Source organism: Cervus canadensis, chromosome 7, assembly GCF_019320065.1.
Source record: "Cervus canadensis isolate Bull #8, Minnesota chromosome 7, ASM1932006v1, whole genome shotgun sequence".
Lineage (NCBI taxonomy): Eukaryota > Metazoa > Chordata > Mammalia > Artiodactyla > Cervidae > Cervus > Cervus canadensis.
The window spans coordinates 6,203,328-6,229,903 of record NC_057392.1 but is presented as its reverse complement, the minus strand read 5'-3'; the positions used below and the strand labels follow the sequence as shown (position 1 = coordinate 6,229,903).

The 26,576-nt window shown below is 44.1% G+C and overlaps 1 protein-coding gene across 1 annotated transcript in view; it reads left to right on the top strand.

The window, feature by feature from the left end:
* The first annotated feature begins 1,897 nt into the window (after positions 1 to 1,897).
* CLSTN2 (calsyntenin 2) overlaps positions 1,898 to 26,576 on the top strand; it is a 175,319-nt gene continuing 150,640 nt past the window's right edge. Inside the window, exons 1-3 of the mRNA XM_043474112.1 lie at positions 1,898 to 2,124; positions 3,702 to 3,910; positions 10,609 to 10,758. Coding sequence (XP_043330047.1) covers positions 1,898 to 2,124; positions 3,702 to 3,910; positions 10,609 to 10,758 — 586 coding nt within the window. The remainder of the gene's footprint in view (positions 2,125 to 3,701; positions 3,911 to 10,608; positions 10,759 to 26,576) is intronic.

Sequence of the window (26,576 nt, the reverse complement as noted above, 5' to 3'; positions counted from 1 at the left end):
TGGTCCTCTGAGAAGGCTGCTTGGAGACAGTGCAGTGCAGCAGAAAGGGTGTGGAGTTAGGATTCAGCCATACCTGGGGTTTATACCAATTTTCACTTTGTGACATTGTGCAAGCAATAACTTCTCTGATCCTTTTTGTTGTTAATTTGTACAAATTGGTATAAAATGTCTGCCTTGCAGGTTTGCTGGGATGATTAAACCAGATCACCTGGGTGGAGGTACAAAGCTGGATGCCTGGGCAGAGCAGACATGTAGTCATGTTATCCCTTCTTCTCGTGGTGTCTGTTCTTTGGAGCAGCTGGGCAGGTGCCTGGTCACTCTGAATGTGAGGACCCCATTAAAGTATATACAGTAGGCACCTCACCCTGGTCCCAGCAGTGCAGCTGGGACAATGTCAGACCAGGGTTGGGGCATGCCAGTTAGATGCTCTCCCTGCAACATCATCTCCTGGATGCTTTTACTGATGACACAGTTTAAACCCAGCGAGTCAACATAATTTGACTAAATCAGCTAGTAAGTAGCAAACCTGCAACATGACTCAGGCCCTTGGGCTCAAGCCTATATTTTATTCACCAGAAGCCTGGACCCCTTGATGCCCATGTCACATGATGCTCACCCAGCTCTTTACACTATGAATGGTCCTTCTGGACATCTACACATTGTCTCCCCAACAAGTCTGTAAGCTCCCTCAACCCAGGGAGAGAATGTGTCTCAAACCTTTAATACTTTCCAGAACACTTACTACAGGGCTCACAGTCAGGGTTCAAGAAATCAATATTCACCAATTGAGGTAAAGAAGATATTTTCATTGCTTTATCATTTTAATGCAGAGAAAAAGGTATAATACACATGAACCCAGCTGGGGGAGAGAAATGCATTCATTTTACAACATGGTCAGTTCTTTAAGAAGGTGGTTTCTCAGGCTCCACGGGGATTCTGAAACTCACATAGACTCAGCTCCACTGTTTGGAGAGAATATGGCAAACTCGGAGTGGTGTCTGTCCCGGTCCCCACAGAGAAGTAGTGGGTGAGAGACAGGAAGGGGGCTGCAGCATCGTGGGGTGCTTAAACCAGGAGTGAAGGACAGAGCAGAGCAGTGCTGCTCACATTTACTGAGCAAAAGGTCACCTGGGGACCCTAATTAAGTTAGCAGATGCAAACTATCGTTTATAGGAGAGATAAAAAACAAGGTCCTACTGTAGCACAGGGAACTATATTCAATATCCTGTGATAAACTGTAATGCAAAAGAACATAAAAAAGAATGTATATACATATATATGTATGTATAACTAAGTCACTTGGCTGTACAGCAGAAATTAACACAATATTATAAATCAACTATACTTCAAAAAAAAAAAAAGATATAATGGACATACTAAAAAAAATTAAAAAGATACAGTTCCTGACTCAGGAGGTCCAGGGTCCAGGTCCTAGGAGTCTGTAATCCTAACAAGCTCCCCAGGGATGCCCAGGTCACTGCTTCACGGAGCACACTTTCAAGAATCGAGGATGTTGTCACAGAACAAAAGACAGTGAAAGCTTTGGCCTTTTTCTCCTTTCCTCTGCAGTCATTTGTCTTTTGACTGTGGTCAAATTCCTTAATCTCATACTGGGCAGAGGGCAGGCGAGAAACCTGCCAGGAAAACTGGCAAGCTGGGATGAGCAGCCAGCTCCCCTGCGTGATGACCACCCTCCCCACCCCCATGCTTTTTCTGCCAGCTACACTGGATGGGGGATATTTGGTTGTTACCATCCCAGAAAGGAACAAGTTCAGCTGGCTCCCTAAAGGCTGCTTCCGGCTTGACAATTATCTGTGTGGAGGGAAATGGCCTAGGGCTTTTGGGTGTGTAAGTCTGGTCCAGTCGAAGTTCTGTGTGCAATCTGGCTGTTCTTAAGATGCTTGCTCTGTCCTTCTGTCTTCCTGCAGGAGAAATCTGTGCATTCAAGATACATGGCCAGGAGTTGCCCTTTGAGGCCGTGGTGCTCAACAAGACGTCTGGAGAAGGCCGGCTCCGTGCCAAGAGCCCCATCGACTGTGAGCTGCAGAAGGAGTACACGTTCATCATCCAGGCCTATGACTGTGGCACAGGGCCCCGGGAGACAGCCTGGAAGAAGTCTCACAAGTGAGAGACCTGATGGAGCTCCCTGCCTCGCTCTCCTGCCTGCCTGTCTGTTTCGATACGCATGCACGTCACTCCTTGAAGCTCCAGTCTGCCAGACCACTGGCTAGGTCCATAGACCCCTGCAGGCATCAGCATGGGTCACTTTCTACCCCTGGAATACTCTATCCCTCTGCTTCACATGCAGACACTCTGATTTTACTATCAAAACTGAAATTAGTTGTCGCTTCCTCTAGGAAGCTTTCCATGATCCAACCTATCCCTGCAGAACTGGCTGGGACTTTTCCCTGGATTTCTGGCGGGCCATATGCTTCTGTCCATCACAACACCTTTCATTTTGGGGTTAGAGAGTGTGAAAGTGGTAGTCGCTCAGTTGTGTCCAACTCTGCAACCCCATGGACAACTGAACTGAAATTCTCCAGGCAAGAATACTGGAGTGGGTTGCTATTTCATTCTCCAGGATATCTTCCTGACCCAGGAATCGAACCCTGGCCTCTTGCATTGCAGGCAGATTCTTTACCATCTGAGCCACCAAGGAAGCCTCATTTGGGGTTATAACTCTCTCAAATTGGATTCCCTGGTGGCTCAGAGATTAAAGCATCTGCCCGCAATGTGGGAGACCCAGGTTTGATCCCTGGGTTGGGAAGATCCCCTGGAGAAGGAAATGCCAACCCACTCCAGTACTCCTGCTTAGAAAATTCCATGGATGGAGGAGCCTGGTGGGCTACTGTCCATGGTGTCACAAAGAGTTGGACACGACTGAGCAACTTCACTTTTTCACAAGAGTGGCTCAATACTTTGGCCACCAGATGTGAAGAACTGACTCATTGGAAAAGACCCTGGTGCTGGGAAAGATTGAAGGCAGGAGGAGAAGGGGACAATAGGGGATGAGATGGTTGGATAGCATCACCGACTTGATGGCCATGAATTTGAGCAAGGTACAGGGGTTGGTGATGGACAGGGAAGCCAGGCGTGCTACAGTCCATGGGGTCACAAAGAGTCGGACACGACTGAGTGACTGACTGAACTGAACTGAGCTAAAGAGTGGCTCAATTCTTGCTGAGTGGAGTGTGAATGGACAAATGAGTTAGAGAGATGCAGGGATTCCTAACCTCCAGGATCTAATGCCTGGTGATCTGAGGTGGAGCTAACAGAATAATAATAGAAATAAAGTGCACAATAAATGTAATGTGATTGAATCATCCTGAAACCATCCCTTCCCCATCCGTGGTCCATGGAAAAACTATCTTCCACGAAATTGGTCCCTGGTGCCAAAAAGCTTGGAGACCACTGAATTCTAGACGAAATGTGTTGCCTAAAGCTGGGTGACAAGGAAGGTCAAAGAAGCTGGGTGGGGGCTATCTCTCTGGGATGAATTCATCTCAAAGGATTGGGGCAGGACAGGCAAAGGCATCTCAGTGGAAGAGGGAACAGAGCCGTCAGACAACAGCCACCCCAATTGTCTTATGATTTCTCCACTCTCTTGGCCCTGGGACCTGAATCAGTGCCCATGGGAAGTGCAAGAGTCTGGTGCAATTCTTTCATTACTGGCATCTCTTCCTTCCTGTGTGTTGTCCTAGGGCTGTGGTCCATATCCAGGTGAAGGACGTCAATGAGTTTGCTCCCACCTTCAAAGAGCCAGCCTACAAGGCTATTGTGACGGAGGGCAAGATCTATGACAGCATCCTGCAAGTGGAGGCCATCGATGAAGACTGCTCCCCCCAGTATAGCCAGATTTGCAACTATGAAATTGTCACGACTGATGTGCCTTTTGCCATCGACAGGAATGGTGAGTGTCCTTAGAGGACCCCAGTGGATGGGAGCAGGGAACAGCTCCACCCCCCACCCCTCTGAAGGCCAAGTTTAGGCTCTGAATGTACTTGGCCAGGTGATGCCTCCCTGCCACCCCTGATCTAGGCTCTGTACCCAGAACTTGGGTATACTCCCTGCGCTAGAAGGGATGACTTCACATAATTAGCAGTCCAGCCAGGTCTAAAGCTCAGTTGTGGTCGACTCTTTACGACCCAGTGGACTATAGCCTACCAGGCTCCTCTATCCATGGGATTCTCCAGGCAAGAATACTGGAGTGGGTTCCCATTCCCTTCTCCAAAACACCCCAAGACACTTTGTAAATCTCTTTAGTGAATAGTCTATAGAACTTACAATGCCATATATCTGGATGCTGAAGACAGGTTGGTTTTCTGGTAGAATTTTCCTGTTCTCATTCAAGCGTGAGCCATACCATCAATGCAGCCACATCTTAGTTTCCTAGATAACAAGCTATAACATCACTTCTGCACCAAAACAGTCTGTTCCCAAAGAGACACTAAAAGAACAGGTGGAGATTTTGGAAACACCTTCTAAGCTGCAGATTTTCTGATCTATAGCAATCTTTGAAGCTCTTGCCATTTTGGGGGGGGGGGGTTTGTTTTGTTTTTTAATTTTTATTATAGTTGCTTTACGATGTGTTTGTTTCTGCTGTACAGCAAAGTGAATCCCCTGCGCATGTATATGTATCCCCTCCTTTTTGGATTTCCTTCCCATTTAGGTCAGAGCATTGAGTAGAGTTCCCTGTGCTATACAGTAGTCTCTCATTAGTTATCTGTTTTATACATAGTAGTGTGTCTATGTCAATCCCAATCTCCCAGTTCATCCCACCCTCCCTTCCCCTCTTGGTATCCATACATTTGTTCTCTGCATTTGTGCCTGTATTTCTGCTTTGCAAACAGTTCATCTGTGCCATTTTTCTAGGTTCCACATATATGAATTAATATGCAGTATTTGTTTTTCTCTTTCTGACTTCACTTCACTCTGTATCAGTCTCTAGGTCCCTCCATGTCTCTGCAAACAGCACCGTTCCACCACTTTTGTGGTTGAGTAATATTCCATCGTATATGTGTGCCACATCATCTTTATCCATTCTTGCCAATGTTTTTTTAGAATTTCCACCCTAGTGGGAATGAGGAGTGAAAGACCCCTCCCACTACACCCCAATCTCAAACTAAACTTAGAAAGCCATTTGGATATTTCCCCACCAGCATTATTTTAAAAACTCATTCCAGGATAAACACCATAGGCAGAGGCCCAGGCAGCTTGGCCCACTTCAACTCTCAATAACTTGATATTAATCAAATGATAATTATTTGCCAAGTACATTGTTTCATTATTAGCATGAGTGTGTGGTTATATGTATATTATCCTCATTTTATTTCAAACAGGATTTAACTGCTCAAAGATGTAAACTTTGTATGACCTAAGGTTCATCCACTCTGTCAATGTTTATTAAGTGCCAGGCACAGTCTGGAAACTGGGAGTAGAGAGAGAGGGGAAGTCAAAGCAAGTGGACCTGCCCACATGGAGCTTACCATCTAGCAAAATTAAAAAAAAAAAAAAAAACTAGAAAGGCAGCATCAGGGATGAGGGTGGTGCACAAAGCGTGCCCTGAACCAGACCCAGGGGTAGGCAGTGACTTAGCCCTGAGCTTCCTGGTAGCCAGTGCCTAGAGGGAAACAGCATCAGTCACCTGCTTGCAAACCTTCGGTGCTTCCCAGGGTTCCTGATGTTGAGACCAGGGAGAAACATACCCTGTAACAGAGTGCTCTGCATCCTGGGAACTGTTACAGATCCCTTCATCCTTGGCCTCCAGGAGTTTATCATCTGTCTCGAAAGATGAAACCAATATTCATAAAGCAGATAACATGATAGAAGAGATGTTTCCTTATAAGATGCTGAAACACATGGCCAGTGTCAGTCACACACCTGGGCATCACTCACTAGAGATTAATTCTGTGGGACACAAAATCAGTGCATGATAAAGTAAAGGAGAAAATATTGTACTGTGATTAAAGTTTGGCTCAGGATTAAGAAGCAGGTGATTTCATTTGTAGAGCCTGCCAGAACTGCTCTGGATAGCTTTTCCTACAAGGCCCTGTGACATGGCTGACCTGTTCCCACCACACACACACAGGCACGCACACCCCACTGTATGAATATGGAATAACGCTTTGTATTTTTCTGGTCTCCTATGATCAGCTGTGCAGTCTATGACTCTGAGAGCTCTGGAGCTGGGGGAGTGACAAGTCCTTGCCGTAGAGCTGGACTGGATGAGGGGAGGGCATCCAGAACGAGTGGTCAAGCTGCCCTTGGCCTCCTGCCTTAGTTCTGGGGAGCCACAGCCCCAGGAGAGAGGAGATGCTAATTCCTTTATCAGAGGGTAAACTGCCCCAGCCATGAAGATAATTACTCACCTTGATGAGCCATTTCACTAACATATGCCAATTTATTTCCCTGACTGTCTCATTAAAAGTGAGTAATGGTCCTTCGCCAGGCCTCTGCCTCCAACGTCGGTTTACAGCCTGAGATGTAGAGGAGAGCGGGCGCTCCCAGGGATTGTGGGCCCTTGATGGCAAGGTTTACAAAAGCAGTTCTCCAGTAATGAAGGCAGGACCTCAGGGCAGACACAGAAGCAGCTCCCATTCTAATGAGCTTTCCTGTTGGGCCTTATCCATCACTTCTCCCAGCGACCTTCCCAGCTCCTTGAAGAAGTTCCTCGCATGCACATTAGAAAAAGTACTGCTGAGTTGGGGTCTACTCATTCTGGCCCCAGGACTTTAGGGAGATGGCTCCTAGGTCCTCCCACCTGCCAGACTCTCTGCTTGTGGGGGAAAGAGCAGAGCAGGGCATCAGGGAGGATAGATGACATTACGTGGAAGTGGTTTGACCTGTCTGAACGCAAGAATCAAACCCTTCCAACCAGGGGTCCTCGGCCTCCCTTCCCTTGAATTCCTCCCCTAAAATGTCATGGCAGTAGCAGGGAGGCCTCGAGGAGAGGCAGTGCCCGTGGATGATGTTAACAGTGTACCTGGCATAGAGAGTGTTCCATTCACGACACCGTGATTATCAGACACCTGACCAGGACATGAAGGTTACTCACTCCCCGTGGATTTTCAAGCTGAGATTATGAGTAGGTAACTAATTTGGTGGCATTGCCAACTCTTGGGATATTTTGGATCCATTTCAGATGGCTTCTGGCCCCCCTAAACTTCTAGCACTTGACTAGTCTCTCTCAGATTGGTAGGTCCTAGATCCTCACTTTCATTGAACTGATGGAGAAACATTCCTAAAGAGTAAAGAGCTGGCAGAGTGGGGACTGGAGCCAGGTCCCCTGAGAGTTGATCCCAAAGGTTTTTCACCAGTGATATTATCACTGTCTTCAGTGATATTTGACAGGAATGTATGACAATGGTATTTAAGTTCAAAAATTCAAAGTTTCATCTTAATCCTCTGCCCACCGCTGTGAGAGAGAGGGGAAGAAGTAGATCCTTGATAAATTACTTAAACTTGATGTCAGATCCTCATTGTAAAATGGGAATTAAATACTGTGCCCGAGGGACTTCCCTGGTGATCTAGTTATTAAGAATCAGCCTTCTAGTGCCGGAGACATGGGTTCAATCCCTGGTCAGGGAACTAAGATCCCACATATTGTGGGATAGCTAATCCTGCACAGCACAACTTGAGAAGCCCACATCAGCCACAAGTAGAGAAAGCCCGAGCACCACAGTGAAGACCCAGCGCAGCCGAAGTAAGCAAATAAATGCATACTGTGCCTGTGTTAAAGGGCGGATCTCACAAGGCATTCCTCAGACTGTCAGCACAGAGCAAGCACTCAGCCAGGGGTGGGGATGACCTCACAGGGAGCTGCAGGGCTCACCAGGACACCCGCCTCCACTTAGCAGGCTTCCGTACCTTCCAAGCGGTGGTTGGTTGCACACAGCCTCCGCTGAGCCCTCTGCAGGCTGCCCTGGAGAGTCAGGGCCCTTGGCCACCTAAGAGTGAGGTGTGAACCTGAGTCTGCTTATCTCCAAGTATGTGAACATGCTTCTCTTCCACCTGAATAGAAGAGGATCTGCACTCCCCTGGTGGGAAACTGGGCAGCATAGAAAAGTATGAAGAAGTCACTTTTGTAATCCCAACAAAGAGAACTACTACTGACATTTTGCCAGCAATTTTTCCACGAAGTTTTGAAACAAAAGTAAGGCCACACTTTCCCTTTTTCACTTTTCATTCGATTGTATGGATTTTTTCCATCCATAAAACAGTTCATAATTAATACTTTACTGTGAACAGCAGTCCATCTAAGCAGAGATTCAGGCTTAGCTTGTCTCCTGACCATTGGGCATCCAGTTTCTTTACTCTTTTTCAATGTTTTAATAATAAATAATGCTTAGATGAACATGTTTGTTGGTTTGCAATTTGTATCATTTTCCTGGAGTCAGTTTTTAGATGTGGAATTGCTTGGCCAAAAGGTATGAGTAGTTGCCAAGTGACCAACCTGTGTAGCTTTCTAAAACGGCTGCTCCAATTTAAATTCCGGCAGAAGGAGAGTGTAGGTCAGTGCACTTGTCTCATTGCATCCGCCGCCCCAGCTGAGTTTTCAAAAAATACTTTCACTATGACACGTGGTAGATACTGATAGTTCTTTGAGAGTTAGCTTCCCAGGTTCATTTGGAACAGAGAAACACGCACAGAGATCAGTACTCACCTGGGGTAACTGTGGACTCAGGTCTCCTGAGAAGATACCACTAGGAGAAATCATTAACAAGTTGGGAGAATAATAACAATTGTCACAAAAGCAAAAGAATGGTTTTTCGTGATCTTTCAAAAAATTTTTTTAAAGTGTGACTTAGCCGAATACAACCCTTCCCCCACAACCATCGGCAACAATATTATACTCTCATTTTACCTAATGCTTCAAATCCTATCCTCTGAAACCCATTCTCCCTTGTGTGAAACTGGTGGTGGTGGAGAAAGCAAATTAGTTTCTCAGACAGTTTCATTAAGACTTCTTACTCAAGTGGAGCTGTGGTAAATTGAGCCAAAGATTGCAGGCTCATGTGTTTATTTTTCTCCCACAATCAATAGTGTTGGTCTGCTGAATGTCACACGGCCTGTAAACCCTGAGCCTTCCTCTTCTACGAGGTGTATCTTTTGAGAGCCATTTAACTTTAAAGAAAAAGAAAGCTAAAACTTTTTGTTCAAAATTCAATTTGATGTTACTGAAGCATATTCTCGTGGTCCTATTACAGTGCTTCCACCTGGCAGAAGTACTCCCTTGTGATGGCTATAACCATGAACTAGTTTGTTAACAGAAGCCAAAGAGAACATTACTAAACCCACACTGAGTCCTTTCACACATGCGCGGGGCCCCAAGCTGAGACTGAAACAAATTTATACCTAAGTCACACAGTCATAGAGAACAGACTAGTAGTTGCTGAGGGAAAGCAGTGTGGGAGAGGGAAGGACTGGGAGTTTGGGATGAGCAGATGCAAACTAGTCCATATAGGATGGATAAACAACATGGTCCTAATGTATAGCACTGGGAACTATATTCAATATCCTATGATAAACCATAATGGAAAAGAACCTGAAAAAGAATATGTATGGATAACTGAGTCGCTTTGCTGTACAGCAGAAATTAACACAACATTGCAAATCAACTATACTTTCATATTTTTTTCAAAAAATTCAACAAACGTGCACAGAAATTGTATACCTGAGTCAGTGATTCCATGTTTGTGTATTTGTTTGTTGATTTGTTTTTTAATTTCCATCTTTGCTTCTAGCAAAGGATGATGATATCATTTGAGTTCTAATTTGCTGTCAGCTCTAATTTTCATTGGAAAAGAAAAGCCAGAATGAAATTATTCTTCTCAAAGGAAGACTTTAATCTCTGGGAATCAAAAAGTTAAAAGAATTAAATGCACATCAGGCCTTGATTCATTTTTGAAACCAAAATTGTATTTCAGCAAAAATAGTCAAATAAAAGTTTGCTCATTAATTTTCAAATATTTCTGAACCATTGTATCAAACCCACAGGAATAAAAACACACAAATGCCTCAGAAACAATATCTGATCTCTCTTGGAGAAGAAAAATGTCTTTGCCACCAGGGCAAGGAATCTATTATTCTGTGTAGCTTTCAGAAGAGAGGTCACACGTTTTCTCTTATTGATTTTACTTCCTCTTTGGTAGCAAAATAATGTGAGAAGAGGCAGCGCATGTTCCTGGCAAAGAGCCCAGATGTTAAAAAAAAAAATACATGTTGAGAAGTTTCTGAATTCCATCTTTTCCCCAGAGATTTCATGTAACGTGAGCACACGACACCCTATATCAGGGACGTAGTCACAGTTTAGGGTGGTATTCTGACAACCCCATACTTAATACAACCAGTTGGACTCCAGATGCACAGAATTCCCTGCCAGTTCTGTCCCACAGCTGGAGTGGCTCCAGCCAGCAATTCCTAGGACTCTGCCACTAAGGCTCAAGCAGGCCACGTGTGGAAGCCACGCTCCGTACGTGCCCTAGCTTTTATAAAGAGATAGGAAATGGGGACATTTTATTCTGGTGAAGGTTGGAGGAGGCCAGAAGGGATTTTAAAGAACTGCAACTTGGTTCACTCGATCTGAAATTATTGTCCCTGTGTCCTCAGGAAATGTCAGAAACACGGAGAAGCTGAGCTATGACAAGCAGCACCAGTATGAGATCCTAGTAACCGCCTACGACTGTGGACAGAAGCCCGCCGCGCAGGACACCCTGGTGCAGGTGGACGTGAAGCCAGTTTGCAAGCCTGGCTGGCAAGGTGGGCCTGCTCTTGTCAGTCTTGCCGGCTGAAGGCAGCCTGGCCGTGCGTCTCAGAGGGGCTGCACCTGCCTTCTGATCACCGCAGTGTATCATAGAGGAGTTTGTAAAGCACAGGCACTCTGCTATGAGAAATGGAGTAGCCCATTTGTTCTCACAACTCCTGGGTGATATATTACCCCCATTGTACAGCTCAGAACGTCCAAGGCAACTCATCTAACTCATGTGCCCAGTTTGTCCAGGGTGCCTTTTCTCAAGTCTTATGACATCTTCCAATCAATAGTAATTATCCCACAGTGCTCAGGAGAAAGTGCCAGAAAGCCTACATGCTGCTAGTGCGTTTCAAGTTTTGATCATCGCTCAGCAGCCAGGGAAGGTTGCGTGTTCCTTGGGCTTGCATGGAGGGCATACCGGCAGAGGTTGGAGATTCAGAATACAGCCTCTGCATTAGCAGCTTTCTAAACTATTGGCCCTGGCAATGGAGACACAGTGGCCTTAGATGGATGTGCATTTTTGTTTAGCTCTTTTAGGATGCAAAGATAGAAGGTTCAGCTTACTCTTAGGTGATGGAGATATAGCAATGAACTAAGGAGAAATAAGGATGGGAAGGCCAGTGCAGAGAAGGAGCTCACAGAGGACTGAAGAGTTTATGGAGAAACAAGAGTTCTAGTGGTAACCTCAGTAGTCCTGCTGGCTGGGCAGGGATGCTGGAGTCATCTCTGTGCTGCCATCTGGTTGCTGCTGCTGCTGCAGCTTCTGCTTACTGATAACTCATGGTATTCCATGGACTTCTCTGCCTCGTGGCCTTTGTCTGTTACCTTCCCTTCATATGTCTTTAAAGCCCCTGTTACATTCTACCTTCTTCTCTATCTATGTCTCTCTGTATCTTTCATTGTTCAGCTTCCTGGTCCCATCACTTAGTTCAGTTGCTGAGTCATGTCTGACTCTTTGCAACCCCATGGACTGCAGCATGCCAGGCTTCCCAGTCTATCACCATCTCCCAGAGCTTGCTCAAACTCATGTCCATTGAGTCGGTGATGCCATCCAACCATCTCGTCCTCTGTCGGCTTCTTCTCCTCCCACCTTCAATCTTTCTCAGCATCAGGGTCTTTTCCAATGGGTCAGTTCTTCACATCAGGTGGCCAGAGTAATGGAGTTTCAGCTTCAGTATCAGTTGTTCCAATGAATATTCAGTACTGATTTCCTTTAGAATGGACTGGCTGGATCTCCTTGCAGTCCAAGGAACTCTCAAGAGTCTTCTCCAACACCACAGTTCAAAAGCATCAATTCTTCTGTGCCCAGCTTTCTTTGTAGTCCAACTCTCACATCCATACATGACTATTGGAAAAACCACAGCTTTGACTACACGGACTTTTGTCAGTAAAGTAATAACTCTGCATTTTAATATGCTATCTAGGTTGATCATAGCTTTTCTTCCAAGGAGCAAGCGTCTTTTAATTTCATGGCGGCAATCACCATCTGCAGTGATTTTGGAGCCCAAGAATATAAAGTATCTCATTGTTTCCATTATTTCCCCATCTACTTGCCATGAAGTGATGGGACCAGATGCCATAATCTTAGTTTTCTGAATGTTGAGTTTTAAGCCAACTTTTTCACTCTCCTCTTTCACTTTCATCAAGAGGATCTTTAGAAGGGGGAAGAAAAAGAGGCTCTTTAGTTCTTTGCTTTCTGCCATATGGGCGAGGTCACGTGCATATCTAAAGTTATTGATATTTCTCACAGCAATCTTGACTCCAGCTTGTGCTTCATCCAGCCTGGCATTTCACATGATATACTCTGCATATAAGTTAAATAAGCAGGGTGACACTATACATCCTTGACATACTCCTTTCCCAATTTGGAACCAGTCTGTTTTTCCATGTCCAGTTCTAACTGTTGCTTCTTGACCTGCATACAGATTTCTCAGGAGGCAGGTGAGGTGGTCTGGTATTCCCATCTCCTGAAGAATTTTACATAGTTTGTTGTGATGCACACAGTCAAAGGCTTTGGCATAGTCAATAAAGTAGAAGTAGATGTTTTTCTGCAATTCTCTTGCTTTTTTGATATTCCAGTGGATGTTGGCAATTTGATTTCTGGTTCTCTGCCTTTTCGAAATCCAGCTTGAACATCAAGAAGTTCACAGTTTACCTACTATGGAAACCTGGCTTGGAGAATTTTGAACATTACTTTGCTAGTGTGTGAGATGAGTGCAATTGTGCAGTAGTTTGTACATTCTTTGGCATTGCCTTTCTTTGGGATCAGGATGAAACTGACCTTTTCCAGTCCTGTGGCCACTGCTGAGTTTTCCATATTTGCTGGCATATTGAGTGCAGCACTTTAACAGCATCATCTTTTAGTATTTGAAATAACTCAACTGGAATTCCATCACCTCCACTAGTTTTGTTCATAGTGATGCTTCCTAAGGTCCACTTGACTTCACATTCCAGTATGTCTGGCTCTAGGTGAATGATCACACCATTGTGGTTACCTGGGTCATGAAGATCTTTTTTGTATAGTTCTGTGTATTCTTGCCTCCTTTCCTAATATTTTCTGCTTCTGTTAGATCTGTACCATTTCTGTCCTTATTGTGCCCATCTTTGCATGAAAAGTTCCCTTGGTATCTCTGATTTTCTTGAAGAGATCTCTAGTCTTTCCCATTCTATTATTTTCCTCTATTTCTTTGCACTGATCACTGAGGAAGGCTTTCTTATCTCTCCTTGCTATTCTTTGGAACTCTGCATTCAAATAGATATATCTTTCCTTTCCTCCTTTGCATTTAGCTTCTCTTTTTTCTCAGCTATTTGTAAGGCCTCCTCACACAACCATTTTGCCTTTTCACATTTCTTTTTCTTGGGGATGGTCTTGATCACTGCCTCCTGTACAATGTCACGAACTTCCGTCCATAGGTCTTCAGGCACACAGTCTATCAGATCTAATCCCTTGAATCTGTTTGTCACTTCCACTCTATAATCGTAAGGGATTTGATTTAGATCATACCTGAATGGTCTAGTTATTTTCCCTACTTTGTTCAATTTAAGTCTGAATTTTGCAATAAGGAGTTCATGATCTGAGCCACAGTCACTATTCTATCCACAAAAGATAGGATACTGAAAGATGAACTCCCCAGGTTGGTAGGTGCCCAATATGCTATGTGAGATCAGTGGAGAAATAGCTCCAGAAAGAATAAAGACAGAGCCAAAGCAAAAACAACACCCAGTTGTGGATGTGACTGGTGTTGGAAGTAATGTCCAGTGCTGTAAAGAGCAGTACTGCATAGGAACCTGGAGTGTTAGGTCCATGAATTGGAAGTGGTCAACAGGAGATGGAGAATGAACATCAACATTTTAGGAATCAGTGAACTAAAATGAACTAGAATGGGTGAATTTAACTAGATGACCATTTTATCTACTACTATGGGCAAGAATCCCTTAGAAGAAATGGAGTAGCCTTCATAGTGAACAAAAGAGTCCAAAGTGCAGTACTTGGATGCAATCTCAAAAATGACAGAATGATCTCTGTTCATTTCAAGACAAACCATTCAATATCACAGTAATCCAAGTCTATGCCCCAACCAGTAATACTGAAGAAGCTGAAGTTGAATGGTTCTATGAAGACCTATAAGACTTTCTGGAACTAACACCCAAAAAAGATGTCCTTTTCATTATAGAGGACTGGAATGCAAAAGTAGGAAGTCAAGAGATAACCTGGAGTAACAGACAAACTTGGCCTTGGAGTATAAAACAAAGCAGGTCAAAGGTTAACAGAGTTTTGCCAAGAGAATGCACTAGTCCCATCACTTCATGGCAAATAGATGGGGAAAAATGGAAACAGTGGCAGATTTTATTTTCTTGGGCTACAAAATCACTAAGGACGGTGCCTGCAGCCATGAAATTAAAAGATGCTTGCTTCTTGGTAGAAAAGCTATGACAAACTTAGACAACACATTATAAAGCAGTGACATCAGTTTGCCAACAAAGATTTGTATAATCAAAGCTATGGTTTTTCCAGTAATCATGTATGGATGTGAGAGCTGGACCATAAAGAAGGCAGAGTGCTGAAGAATTGATGCTTTTGAACTGTGGTACTAGAGAAGACTCTTGAAAGTCCCTTGGACTTCAAGCAGATCAAACCAGTCAATCCTAAAGGAAAGCAACCATGAATATTTGTTGGAAAGACTGATGCTGAAACTGAAGCTCCAATACTTTGGCCACTTGATGCAAAGAGCTGACTCGCTGGAAAAGACCCTGATGCTGGGAAAGATTGAGGGCAAGAGGAGAAGGGGATGACAGAGGATGAGATGGTTGGATGGTATCACTGGCTCAATAGACATGAGTTTGAACAAGCTCTGGGAAATGGTAAAGGACAAGGAAGTCTGGTGTGCTGCAGTCCATGGGGTCGCAAAGAGTCGGACATGACTTGGTGACTGAACAACGCAGAAAGGGTGTGATTAGCTGTGTTTTTCATTCATGTCCCTATCAGACAGGCTGATGCCAGACCACTGGTCAGATTTTGAATGGCTGCCTTTTAGTCAGGCATTCAGTCCTAATCCAGTTCAGCAGGCCAGACTGGCAGGACCTCATGGTTCAAAGCAAGAACACCTGAGGACCACCTGAATCTCTGCCCTCAGATTGTCCCCTGCACAACTTTATCTCCCTTAATCTTGAAGCTAGAAAGATGGGAGGGGTAATTAAATCCACCCTTGGAGAGAGCCAGAATCATTAGCTCTTGAACAAAGTTTGTTGTTTTTTAGTCACTCAGTTGTGTCCAACTCTTTTGTGACCCCATAAACTGTAGTCCACCAGGCTCTTCTGTTTGTAGGGTTTCCCAGGCAAGAATACTGGATTGGGTTGCCATTTCCTTCTCCAGGGGGTCTTCCTGACCTAGAGATCAAACCCCCACATCTCCTGCATTGGCAGGCAGATTCTTTGCCGCTGAGCCACAAGGGTGGCCCCTTTGAACAAAGTAAAAAAGATGAAATGCTGAGTAAGAGGAGACACAGGTGAGATACATGAGATGTAAAGAGCACGGTGGGTCATCTCGGTGTCCATCTATTTAGGATCAAGCCAGAGGCAGAGAAAAGAGTACAAACCAGAATGGGAAACTGTGTGTTCACAACCTCAGGAGGCCTGAGCTCTGGTTGAGTGTAATTCACTAGTCCCTTAGGATCCTGAGGACAGGATTCTGTCTCTCCTGTTCACAGTAGAATTTCTCAGGCTTAACACATGTCTGGCCCCAATGGTCAGTGCTCAGGAAATAGGCCTTGAATGAATGAATGAGTGAATGGAAAGCTATTTGAGTAAAGTGAAAAGAAAGCCTAGAGAGAATATAAAAGCTTTCTAAGCCTGGACCACGTTCCCAATGGGATTTTAAGCAAAACCCAAAGCCATGTCTGGAGAATGATCCCAATCTGTGTTGTCTTTGATAAATGAGATACCTACAGATTTGGAATCACATTTTTGTACTTAAATTTAAATGTAATTTCCAAACAGAGTTTGTACTTATTTCAGTGTTCAATGTATGCAAAGTAAAACATGTTGACAATGTTTTGTTCTGTATATGAAAAACGCGTGGGGCCCTACCTTGGGGCACAAGGCTAGTTTCCGCTCTTGACAACGAGGCCAAGGAGGCAAGGATGCCGTCCATTTGTTGGCGTGTCTGCAGTGCCCAGCACAGGGCCAGGCACAAGGCAGGTGATTGGCAAGTGTTGAGTGGACAAATGAATGATGGAACATGTAACTTTGTGTGGAACAGAAATAAGAAGGAAGTAGCGCCTCCCTGTATCAGTTCACCATGCCAGGCAAAATGGTGTAAACAGGTGTTACATTAGGACCAATGACTTGATGATGGCTCCCTGCCTGAGTCTGCCAGCTTTGGGTGGCTGATGCTGATTCTGCATCACTCCCCTCTTCCCTCAAGCTTACTCGCTGTAGACAGCATTAGGTCTATCTCCCCAGCCATCACCCCAGCAGGCTAACAGATCACAGACAGATGCTCCTGGGTCTCTGATATGTGTGGCAGTGGTCAAAATCAAAATACTTTGCTGGAATTCCTATCCCAGCTCCCAGACTGAGAGCAGAATCTTCCCTCCTTCCACCATACCGGCCCACTTTACTCCTCCACGGGGGCAAACTCTGCCTCCCACTTGGGGCCAGTTCTCTCTTCTACTGGCTAGGGCTGCCAGGGAACTTAAAGTGTTCCTTTATCCAGGGAAGAGCATCGCCAGTAGTCCCAGATATATGCCTCCTGTCCAGCCCCTTCTCCCAGCTTTGTAGAGCAAACTGGAGTGAGCCATGTTTTACTGGGTTGGTTTTGTTTTGTTTTACTGATCGCAGATGAAGCAGGCTGCCCCTCACTGGGGGAGGCCTTCGGTTCCTAGGGGAAAGGGTGGGCTCTTCCTGAAGCAGGTGTAGGGGTGAAGGCTACACTGTAGGAGGCTATTCAGGGCACAGTGAGCAGTATCAGGAAGCCAGTCTGGTTTGTGGAGTGGGTAGGGACTAGGGAGAAGTGGGGAGTGAGTTTGGAGAGGTCGGGGGAGGGGAGGGTTGACAGTCAAGATTTTGGATGCAGGGTGAGGAGCTGCGATGATCCCCAAGCCCCTGGGACCCAGTTCTGAGTGAGGGATCTGCAGATATGTGCCAGGCGTAACTGCCCAGAAGAACAGGCTCCTCCCTGGGCTGGCTTCTGGCAAGCAGCAAGAGCCAGCACCCAAACACAGTTTGGCAGTTCAAATTCTTGTACCTGTTCTAAGTCATTTCCCTCCAGGCAGGAGGGGACTGCAGCATAGTGAAAGCAATCCATCACGCTCAGAGCCCTCTGTCTCCCCTGGACCACTCTCTCCCAATCAGCCCTTGAAGCCATGCTGTACATAGCTTCTCCCCAGGAACTGTCCTGGGGAAGCCAGGGACCTGCTCACAGTTAGAACCCTCCCTTCCTCCCAGACCCCGGTGATGCCCTAGGGCACTGGACCATTTATCCATCACCATAACCCCTTCTGGGAAAATAGGGCTGCAGCTTTCCTAAGGTGATGCTGGCCTTACCCAGCTATATATGAGGACCTCCCACCCCCTGGCTTTGCTGCCATCTACCTTTTAGACTTTGGCTGAGGCCTTATCTTCTTGGGCTCCTGTATTCCATTCTCTGACTTTCTTCCGTGGGTGAATCTTGTCTTCCCAGAAATGATATGGGTTCTGTCGGTGGGACTTCCCACAGACACTCACTGAATTTTCCAGCCATCACCTAAACGTAAACTTGCTTACCACCATCACTCACCAGTGGCAGAGCAAGACTTATCAGAGGCTCAGCTGACAGCAAGGGAGGAAGGCTTGGCATCCAGAAATGACCCCAGGATACTAGGGGCATGTGTCTTGCTCTTACGTTTTGTCTTCTGTGCTGTGTTCTGAGATTGTAATTCTGAAAAGGTGTTAGGGGTCAGCTTGCTCTGCAGGGATAGGTGGAGATCTGCCTGAGTTTGCATTATTCCCATTTCTCAGCTACCCAGGGAAGAAGAGGTTCCTCAAAGCATCACTTAGACTAGTGCAAGTGGAAGGGAAAACTAAATCTCTGTGCTTTGTCCTGAGCTCAGAGAACTCATAGGGGCCTGATAGCAGCTCTTATTCATGGAGATGAAAATGAACGATTCTAATAGGAACCAGGAAAACCGTGTGCCTGCCGCACATGCACTGAATATGAGCTTGTGCCTTTCATGCCAGGCTTCTGGACTTGCAGTCTTCTTAGGGTCTCTTTCCCTTCTGCCAAGCAGTTGTGCATGCCCACACCTGAGGACTTCAGGACGAATCTGCATCTTTCCATGGGTCAGAGCACCACAGAGGATGCAGCGCCCTCAGAGGCTCTCAGGGTGATGGGGGCAGTAACAGCAACAGACATTGAGAAGGTGCTGCTGACCTCCTCTTATAGGAGCCACAGACTGTGTCCTGGAGGAGCATTTGCAGTTCAGTTGCTGGTTGAGGGTTTTGTTTGTTTAACTTTTATATTATGTGATGGACTATCATCTCTTCCTTTTTATTGTTAAAGATTTATTTATTTCTGCTTATGCTGGGTCTGCGTTGCTGTGCAGAGGTTTTCTCTGGTTGCGGAGAGTGGGGGGCTACTGTTCATTGCAATGCTTGGACTTCTCATTGCGGTGGCTTCTCTTGTTGCGGAGCACAGACTCTAGGGAGGTAGACTTCAGTTGTTGCGCCTTTCAGCCTCAGTTGCTCCACCGCATGTGGGATCTTCCTGGACCGAGGATCAAACCCGTGTCCCCTAGACTGGCAGGCGGATTCTTAACCACTAGACCACCAGTGAAGCCCCACATCCCTTCTGTATCCCTCCCTTTATTGTTCTTTATAATCCCTTGACCATGTCTCTCTACATTTCAAGCTGAACGTATCGTCCACACAGCACTTACTTAGGACATTTTCCTTTTTATTGTTGCAAGTCAGATTTTGTATTTATTACTTGCTCCTGCCAGCTGAGACCCAAAGATCAGTCTGTTACTGTCCCCTTTATGCAAAATGGTGGCTTTCCTGATGGCTCAGACAGTAAAGAATCTATCTGCCTGCCATGCAGGAGACTCAAGTTTGATCCCTGGGTTGGAAAGATCCCCTGGAGAAGGGAATGGCAACCCACTCCAGTATTCTTCCCTGGAGAATCCCATGGACAGAGGAGCCTGGCGGGTTACAGTCCATGGGGTCGCGAAGAGTCAGACACAACTAAATGAATTAACATTTTCACTTTTTCACTTTATGCAAAACAGCTCCCCTCTGAAGAGAACCGCTGTATGCTTCCCTTCTAGGCCTTCACCCTTTCTTCCCAGGCATGTTGCTAACCAGACATCCAGTCATTCTGTGTCTGAAGTTCCCACATCAAATCAGCTTTCTGACTCCAGCCCCTGCAGAATTTGCCTGCTTCATCCCTGAGCACCATCCCATGGCAGCCAATTACACCTTGCCCAGTATCAGTTCGCCCAGTGCTGGCGGTTCCTAGAGCTTCTCCCTCGGGCCCAGTTCCAGCTCCTTTTACCTTCGCAGTAAGGTGTCCTATCTAATACAGAAAGAAAAGGAGATGCAACCACATAATGGCCATCTCTTCTCTGTTCTTTTGGGATTAACTAATTCTCCAGGTGCGTCAAACTGTCAAGGTGTTTCTACCATTCCACAAATCAGGCCTTCATTAGGAAGGAGATGGATGTCTTTTAGAGAAGTGCTTCTCACGTCTGAGTGTGCACATGAGCACCTGGGGGGCGGGCACAATCCAGATTCTGACTCAGTAAGTCTGGGGTAGACCTGGATGTTCCTGGTCCATGGCTTTTGCTTGGAGTCAGATGGTCAGGCAGAAAATATTACTAAACACCTAGAGGGTGTCTAAGATTTTTATGTTGGAAAGACAGCAGCCTGAAAGCTGCTGGATAAGATTCATTTTCCCTTAGTTATTTGCATTGTGAGACAACTGAAATTGACACACACATGACACAGTAGGAGATATTCTGGAAAGAGTTCAGTCCCCCTTTATTGAAGGCCCATGGTGTGCTGAAAGCTGGGGATATAGAGGAAAGAGACCTATTAGGATTCATAGTATAGAAGGCAATAAGAGGGACACAAGTTCTGCTGGAGGGAGCATTGGGGACATGAAGGAGAGACACTTTACTTTGCAGAGGCCATAGAGGAGATGTACCTGGGGTAGATCTTGAAGGATAATAGTTTTAGCACAGAGAAGAAGAGTGTCCTAGACTAGGGATCTGGTGACAGGAAGGTGGGGGAGAGCATGATATGGCCTGGGCATGGGGGAGAAGACTGGACAGGCCAATGGGGACCAGATCCAGAGGGGGACCTCCTATGTTACCCCAAGGGCAATGGGAAGCCTAGAGGCTCCACCAGGCATGATGAAGGGGGTACTGAAGCAGAAGCACTGCTTGGCTGACCACGTAGATAGTGGCTGGGATGCAGAAACTGGGGCAGGGAGACCACCTGAAAAGACAATTATTCCAGAGCATACTAAGTGGAACACTTCTAGAAAAATATCTAAAGTCCTGTATTTATTCCAAAACCAATTCAAAGTACTGAGCAGCAAAGGAGGTTTGATTTTCAGGCAAATCCCATGAGACTCCGTAGGCAAGGGGACAAGGCTGGCAGTCAGGCGTGTCTAGAGTAGAAAAGATGCCTGCTAAGCCTTGTCAAGTATATAGTCTGTTCCCTCTGCAGCTGTCCACTTCCCTGCCACCCTGCCATGTAGAAAAATACCCAGGTCCCAGGGGTCAGCTGGCTTCACCCTCTGCCTTGCAAAAGTCAGATCAGTTATTGATCAAGTATAGCAAAGAGCTGACTTAGATTTTACTAGTTGAGAGACATTGATTTTGAATCATAAAGTGATAAGCTCAGAAAGGTACCCAGATTTGCTTAGAGAAACAGAAACAGATGGGGTTCAGAAGTTGGAGATGTGTCCACTGGAGGATTTTTGGTGATGTCAGCCTTGTTGCAGGCTGATATACAAGAGGGCATTTCCAGAAAGACAGAGGAAAGGACAGCTCCTTGACCTCTGTTCCCCCCTTCATTGTCCTGCCAGGTGGTCCAACATTCCACTACGGGGTACCAACTTTTTGTTCTAAAAGACTGTCAAAAAACAAAACTCAGTGTAGTAAATATGAAGGTCTAGTTGTTTTATTGAAAAATAGGTGAGTCAGGCAGGCATCCCAACTACTGTTCTCAGAGGTTGTACAAAATGGAGAATTTTTATAGAAGGAGGGAGGTGCAAGGAAGTTATGAGCACATGAAAAGAAAGAATTGTTCCAGGTCAGGTCACCTTCTTTGAGGGGAAAGGCAAGGGTCTATTATTCAGATTATCTCTTCTTCCTTTGGGGGATGAAAAGGGTCCCTCTGGCAAATCACTGGTGCTGATCAGAAAATTCCAGGTTGGCCAATAAAATTATATCCCTGTATACACCTGAAACTAATATAATATTGTAAATCAACTATACTTCAGAAGAAAGAAAGAAAGAGGGAGGGAGAGAGGGAGGGAGGAAGAAAGGAAAGAAGGAATGAAGAAAAAGGGAGAAAGAGAGGAAGAAAGGATTACATGCCTGGAGAAGGTCAAAACCTCGATCAGGTCAGGTATTAAATCTCGGTTTGGTATCAGGGCTTTAGCACAAGCAATGCCCTTTTGAGCCTGTGATTTTCCCTTGAATACTTCCCCGTTTTTGGTCAAATGCTCAGTCTGAGCGATCAGAAGTTCAGGCATAAACACCACTCTCACCTATTGCTCTGCAGTTCTCACAGCCTTGTTGAGCCTGGGTGTGGTGTCCATAGCTCATGATGTCTTTGCTTAATCCCTGTGACATTCACAGGCCGTGGTTCTGGGTTCATAATCCTTAAGTTGATCAGTCTTCTCATTTTCCTTTTTCTGATGTTCTAGTCTTATGGAGATCATTTGCTTGGTGGTTAGCAACTGCAAACACGCATTTAAGACTTTCAGGAAAATAAAACAGACTCAGGTATTACTGTGATTATAATAAGCAGGAGAATTCACAATGCTTGGAGTACGCTTTAGAGCCATGGTCCCCAAGACCCAAACCAATCAAAGAAAGACTCCACTGAAGCAGTCACCCTTTCAAGCCAAGTGGTTTGTTCGGTAATTTTATGTAACTGAGTTTCAACTTCCCTTGAGTGTCAATCCAGGTATAGCGCAGACAACTTGCTCAGCTATTTGAATAAAATAGGATAAAAGCCTATTCTATTATCAAGAATGATCTTGACCAGAGAGTCTAAGGATCTTTGTTGGGCAGCTAGTGCTTTTACAACAGAATCTGCAATGTCTCCAAGAGTTAAGGAGAAATTTATTTTATATCTCATTTGTATTTACTCCTAACCAGGAGATGGATTCATTCTCTGCCTTTATCTGCTCAGTCCAAGGGTCAGTGAGGTTTTTAGTGCATGTGGAAAGAGAATCTCCTTTGTCACTTTAGCAGATGAAAGAAAACCAAGTTTTAGTTTAAAGTATATTTTAAAATCCATATAAAAAAAAATAATAATAAAATCCATATAATATCAATTCAATTTTAGCCAGCTTGATTGATTATAAAAGGTAAAATTCCTGCTTTTTCTCTTTCTTTTCAACTTTTTTAGTTTGTCTTTCATAACTGGAAGTTCTAGTTTAGGCAAAATTACTTTCACTTCACTTAACAGGTATGCATTTCCACACCTCATATCTTTTCTTAACCAAGAAACACATCCTACTTTCCTTGCATACAAAATTGTGTCCCTTATTATTACAATAACTTTACATATATTGATTAGAATTCTTAACCCTTAGAAACTTTAATTTTTAGTGAAAACTAAAGAAGTAAGTAGTTGTAAACCACATGTCAGATAAGCATTTTATTTTAGATTGGCAAATTTATAAATATATTTCATAATTTCTAGAAACATGTCTTTCTTCACAGTACAGTCTTTCAGTGTGATACAGAACATATTTACTAATAGAACCAAATTTATCTTGAGTTTTTCTGCAATCGGAAGCCAAAAGTAGATAAACATTTCAGTAATTAATATTTCATGACTGTCTTATTTTAAATGACCTAGATATTTTACAAATTTCTATCATTTAACTTAAGAAAATTCAAAAGTTTCAAGTTACCAAAATGACTTTGGAGGCTATTCTTAAGTACATACACAATAAGATATAACTGTTGCTAAAAAATTGATGTATAAATTCTTATCCTATTTACACCTATATAACTTATTTGCTGGGCTTCCCTGGTGGCTCAGCTGGTAAAGAATTTGCCTGCAATGCAGAAGACCTGGGTTTAATACCTGGATCAGGAAGTTCCCTGGAGAAGGGAAATGGGATTCTCCAGTATTCTGGTCTGGAGAATTCCATGGACTGTATAGTCCACAGTGTTGCAAAGAGTCAGACAGGACTAAGCGACTTTCACTTTCACTTCAACTCATTTGCTGCCATCAATTATGTCTAAATCACCCACCAAAAACTTCATGACAAAATCAGCCATTGTCCTGAGTTATTTTAATTTTTGCTGACAAATTTTGTGGCCAAGAAACATGAATTTGACTAGTAAACCTGGGTAGAATAAGTTATCTGTGTTATATTCACTGTTGAGAACTTTAAAGACAGATCTGTTTAAATTAAACCAACCAACTTAAAATAGCTTTTATTTGCTGAAGATTATCCCAAATCATGTGAACTTGAAAAATGTTTGAGTTTCTGTTGTATTTCTGAGAACTTCAGAATGACCAATTCATACAAGCACTTGCCTTCAAATCAACTAAATGGAGCTCTTTTACAGATTAATTTTGGTGATACCCCCCCAAAGGTGGGGAAACATATCATAATCTACAACATGCATATAATATAGACACACAAATATATAGGTGCAGAGAGCTTATAGCCAGTTTCCAAATATGTGTTCTGTTTCTGTCTCTCTCCCTTTTTGTCTCTTCTATTTCTTCTGGTGAGAAACTCTCTATTAAGTTTGCATTTCAAAGAATGACTCTTTGGTCCTACGGAAGACAGGGGTAGGAAATTTACATCACAAAGGCATAGATTAAGTGCAGGACAATTCTGTGTCCAATGTCCTAACTTTTTAAAGCATTTTGAGAGGAATAGGTGAGGGTTGGGGGTTGACAAGACAAAAAAAAAAAAAAAAAAAGTCCTGCAGAGATTTGCAACATATAGACAGTTGTTTCCAATTCCTTGAAGAATTGGGATGTAGCTTTTGTTTTAGGTACCATTTATGTCTTTAATTTTTTTCACAGGTTTTGCAATAAGTCTTTCAATGAAGCTATTTTGGAATTTCAAAAATTTTTGAAGACTTCTGCATACCTATCAAAATAGATATCCCATTCTGTTTGTATGATTTGGGAGCCCTAGCTTTTATGTAGGGTTTTTAAATGATCTATCTATCCCTCATAATGGCCATTGTAACTCCTCTGAGAGTTGACAGCAATCTGGTAGATCCCTGGCTACAAATGGAGTTTAGCCCACATTTCTATCCAGCTATCTCTAGTTACAAATGGAGCATAACCCACATTTCTGTTTGGTCATATTTTGGAACCCCCAACCGGATGGCTACTGAGCCCAGCTCTCAGGACACAAAACAAGCTTAGCAAGATTTTGCCATTTTTGAAAATGTCTACAGCTTCTGGAATCACAGTTCTCAGATATAAAATAAGAAGGTATGCCAGAGGGTGACACACTCAAGTTTTGGATATAAAGGATCTCATTAGCAATTAACCTTTATCTACACAATCAATACAAGACAAGACAAACATGTTCATACTAACATATAGGCAGTAACCAAGAGATGATTCTGCATCTTGGCTACAAGAAGGCCCTGTATGCAACATCAGCAATTCCCCTGGAGGCTTGGGGAAAGGATTGAACCAGCAGACCCCAAGGACTGAGGCATTGAGGACTGATTCCAAACAAAATGGATAACTGCAACTGACACCAACAGTTCCCAACATGGAATTTGGAGAATTCCAAGCAAATGTGGAATTGCACACTAAACCTTCATCAGTTCCCAATGTGGAATCTGGGAACAGAATCAAGGGCTGGGGTTTTCCACTCAAAAATCTGAAAATTGCAGTCTGAAAGGCCAAGGGCTTGGCTCCAGGCAGAGTCATCTGCCAGCTCTATTGGCTCCAGGCAGAATCATTTACCAGCTCAAGCTGACTATACTGGGAGTTTGAGAGCAAAGTGAATGGAGCTCAATCTGAGAGGAACCAGTGGCGCTCTGAAACGGTGAGAAAGACAGTGAACTTAAAAGTGTTCACGGGACACCACGCCTGTGTTTCCTGCTGTCCCCAGATGACATTGAAAGTTTGCTTCAGTCCTGCTACTGCCATCAAATCTGTTAAAAAACAGAATGCCACCAAGTAAATGTGAAAATCTAATTGGCTGTATTCAATAATTCATGAAACAAACAGCATCTCATCTAGTACCTAGACAGATGCTCCAAGAAGTTGTACAAAATGGAAGGTTTTTAATAGAAGGAGGGTAGAGCAAGGAGGCTATTAGCAGGAAAAAAAAAAAAGAAAGAAAGAGAGTATAGTTTCAGACCAGCCCACTTTCTTGGGGGGAAAGGGCAAGAGTCTACCATGAAGGTTGCTTTTTCCTTTGGGGGATGGAGAGATCTCACATGACAGAGTACCCTGTTAGTGCTGAGAATAAAATTCCAGACTGCCCTATTAAGATTGCATTTCTTGACAAGTTTGGAACTGCAGTTAGGTCAAGTATTAAATCTAGGTTTGATATCATGGGGCCTTAGCCTAGTGATGCCATTTAGACCCTGAGGTTTTCTTCTTTAACAGGATAATCCCCACTTAAATTGCAAATGCCAAATGTCACTATTAAGCCAGGATTCACCAAATCTAGTCGACCTGATTTTGTGAAACGGTGAGCTACAAAATGTTAGCACATCTTAAATGGTTGAAAAAAATCAAAAGATGAATAATATTTTGTGGCACATGAAAATTCCATGAAATTCAAATTTTATTGCCCATAAATAAAGTTTTTGGCATACAGTACACTCATTCATTTACGTATTATCTCAAGGCAGCTTTTGCACTACAACAGCAGAGCTGAGGAGTTTCATGGGGACCAGATGACCCTCAAAGCCAAAATATTATCTGGCCCTTTCCATAAAATGTTTGCGGACACTTGCATGAAGCTATGATTGTCCGTTGATACCTTAGTGAGTAGTAGTTTATCAGAGTATCTAGGGAAGCCTAGAAAAAATAGAGCAACAAAAGAACACATTTAGACAGAGGCAAAGAAGTATTGATACAAAAGTCCAAAGCAAGGTTCACC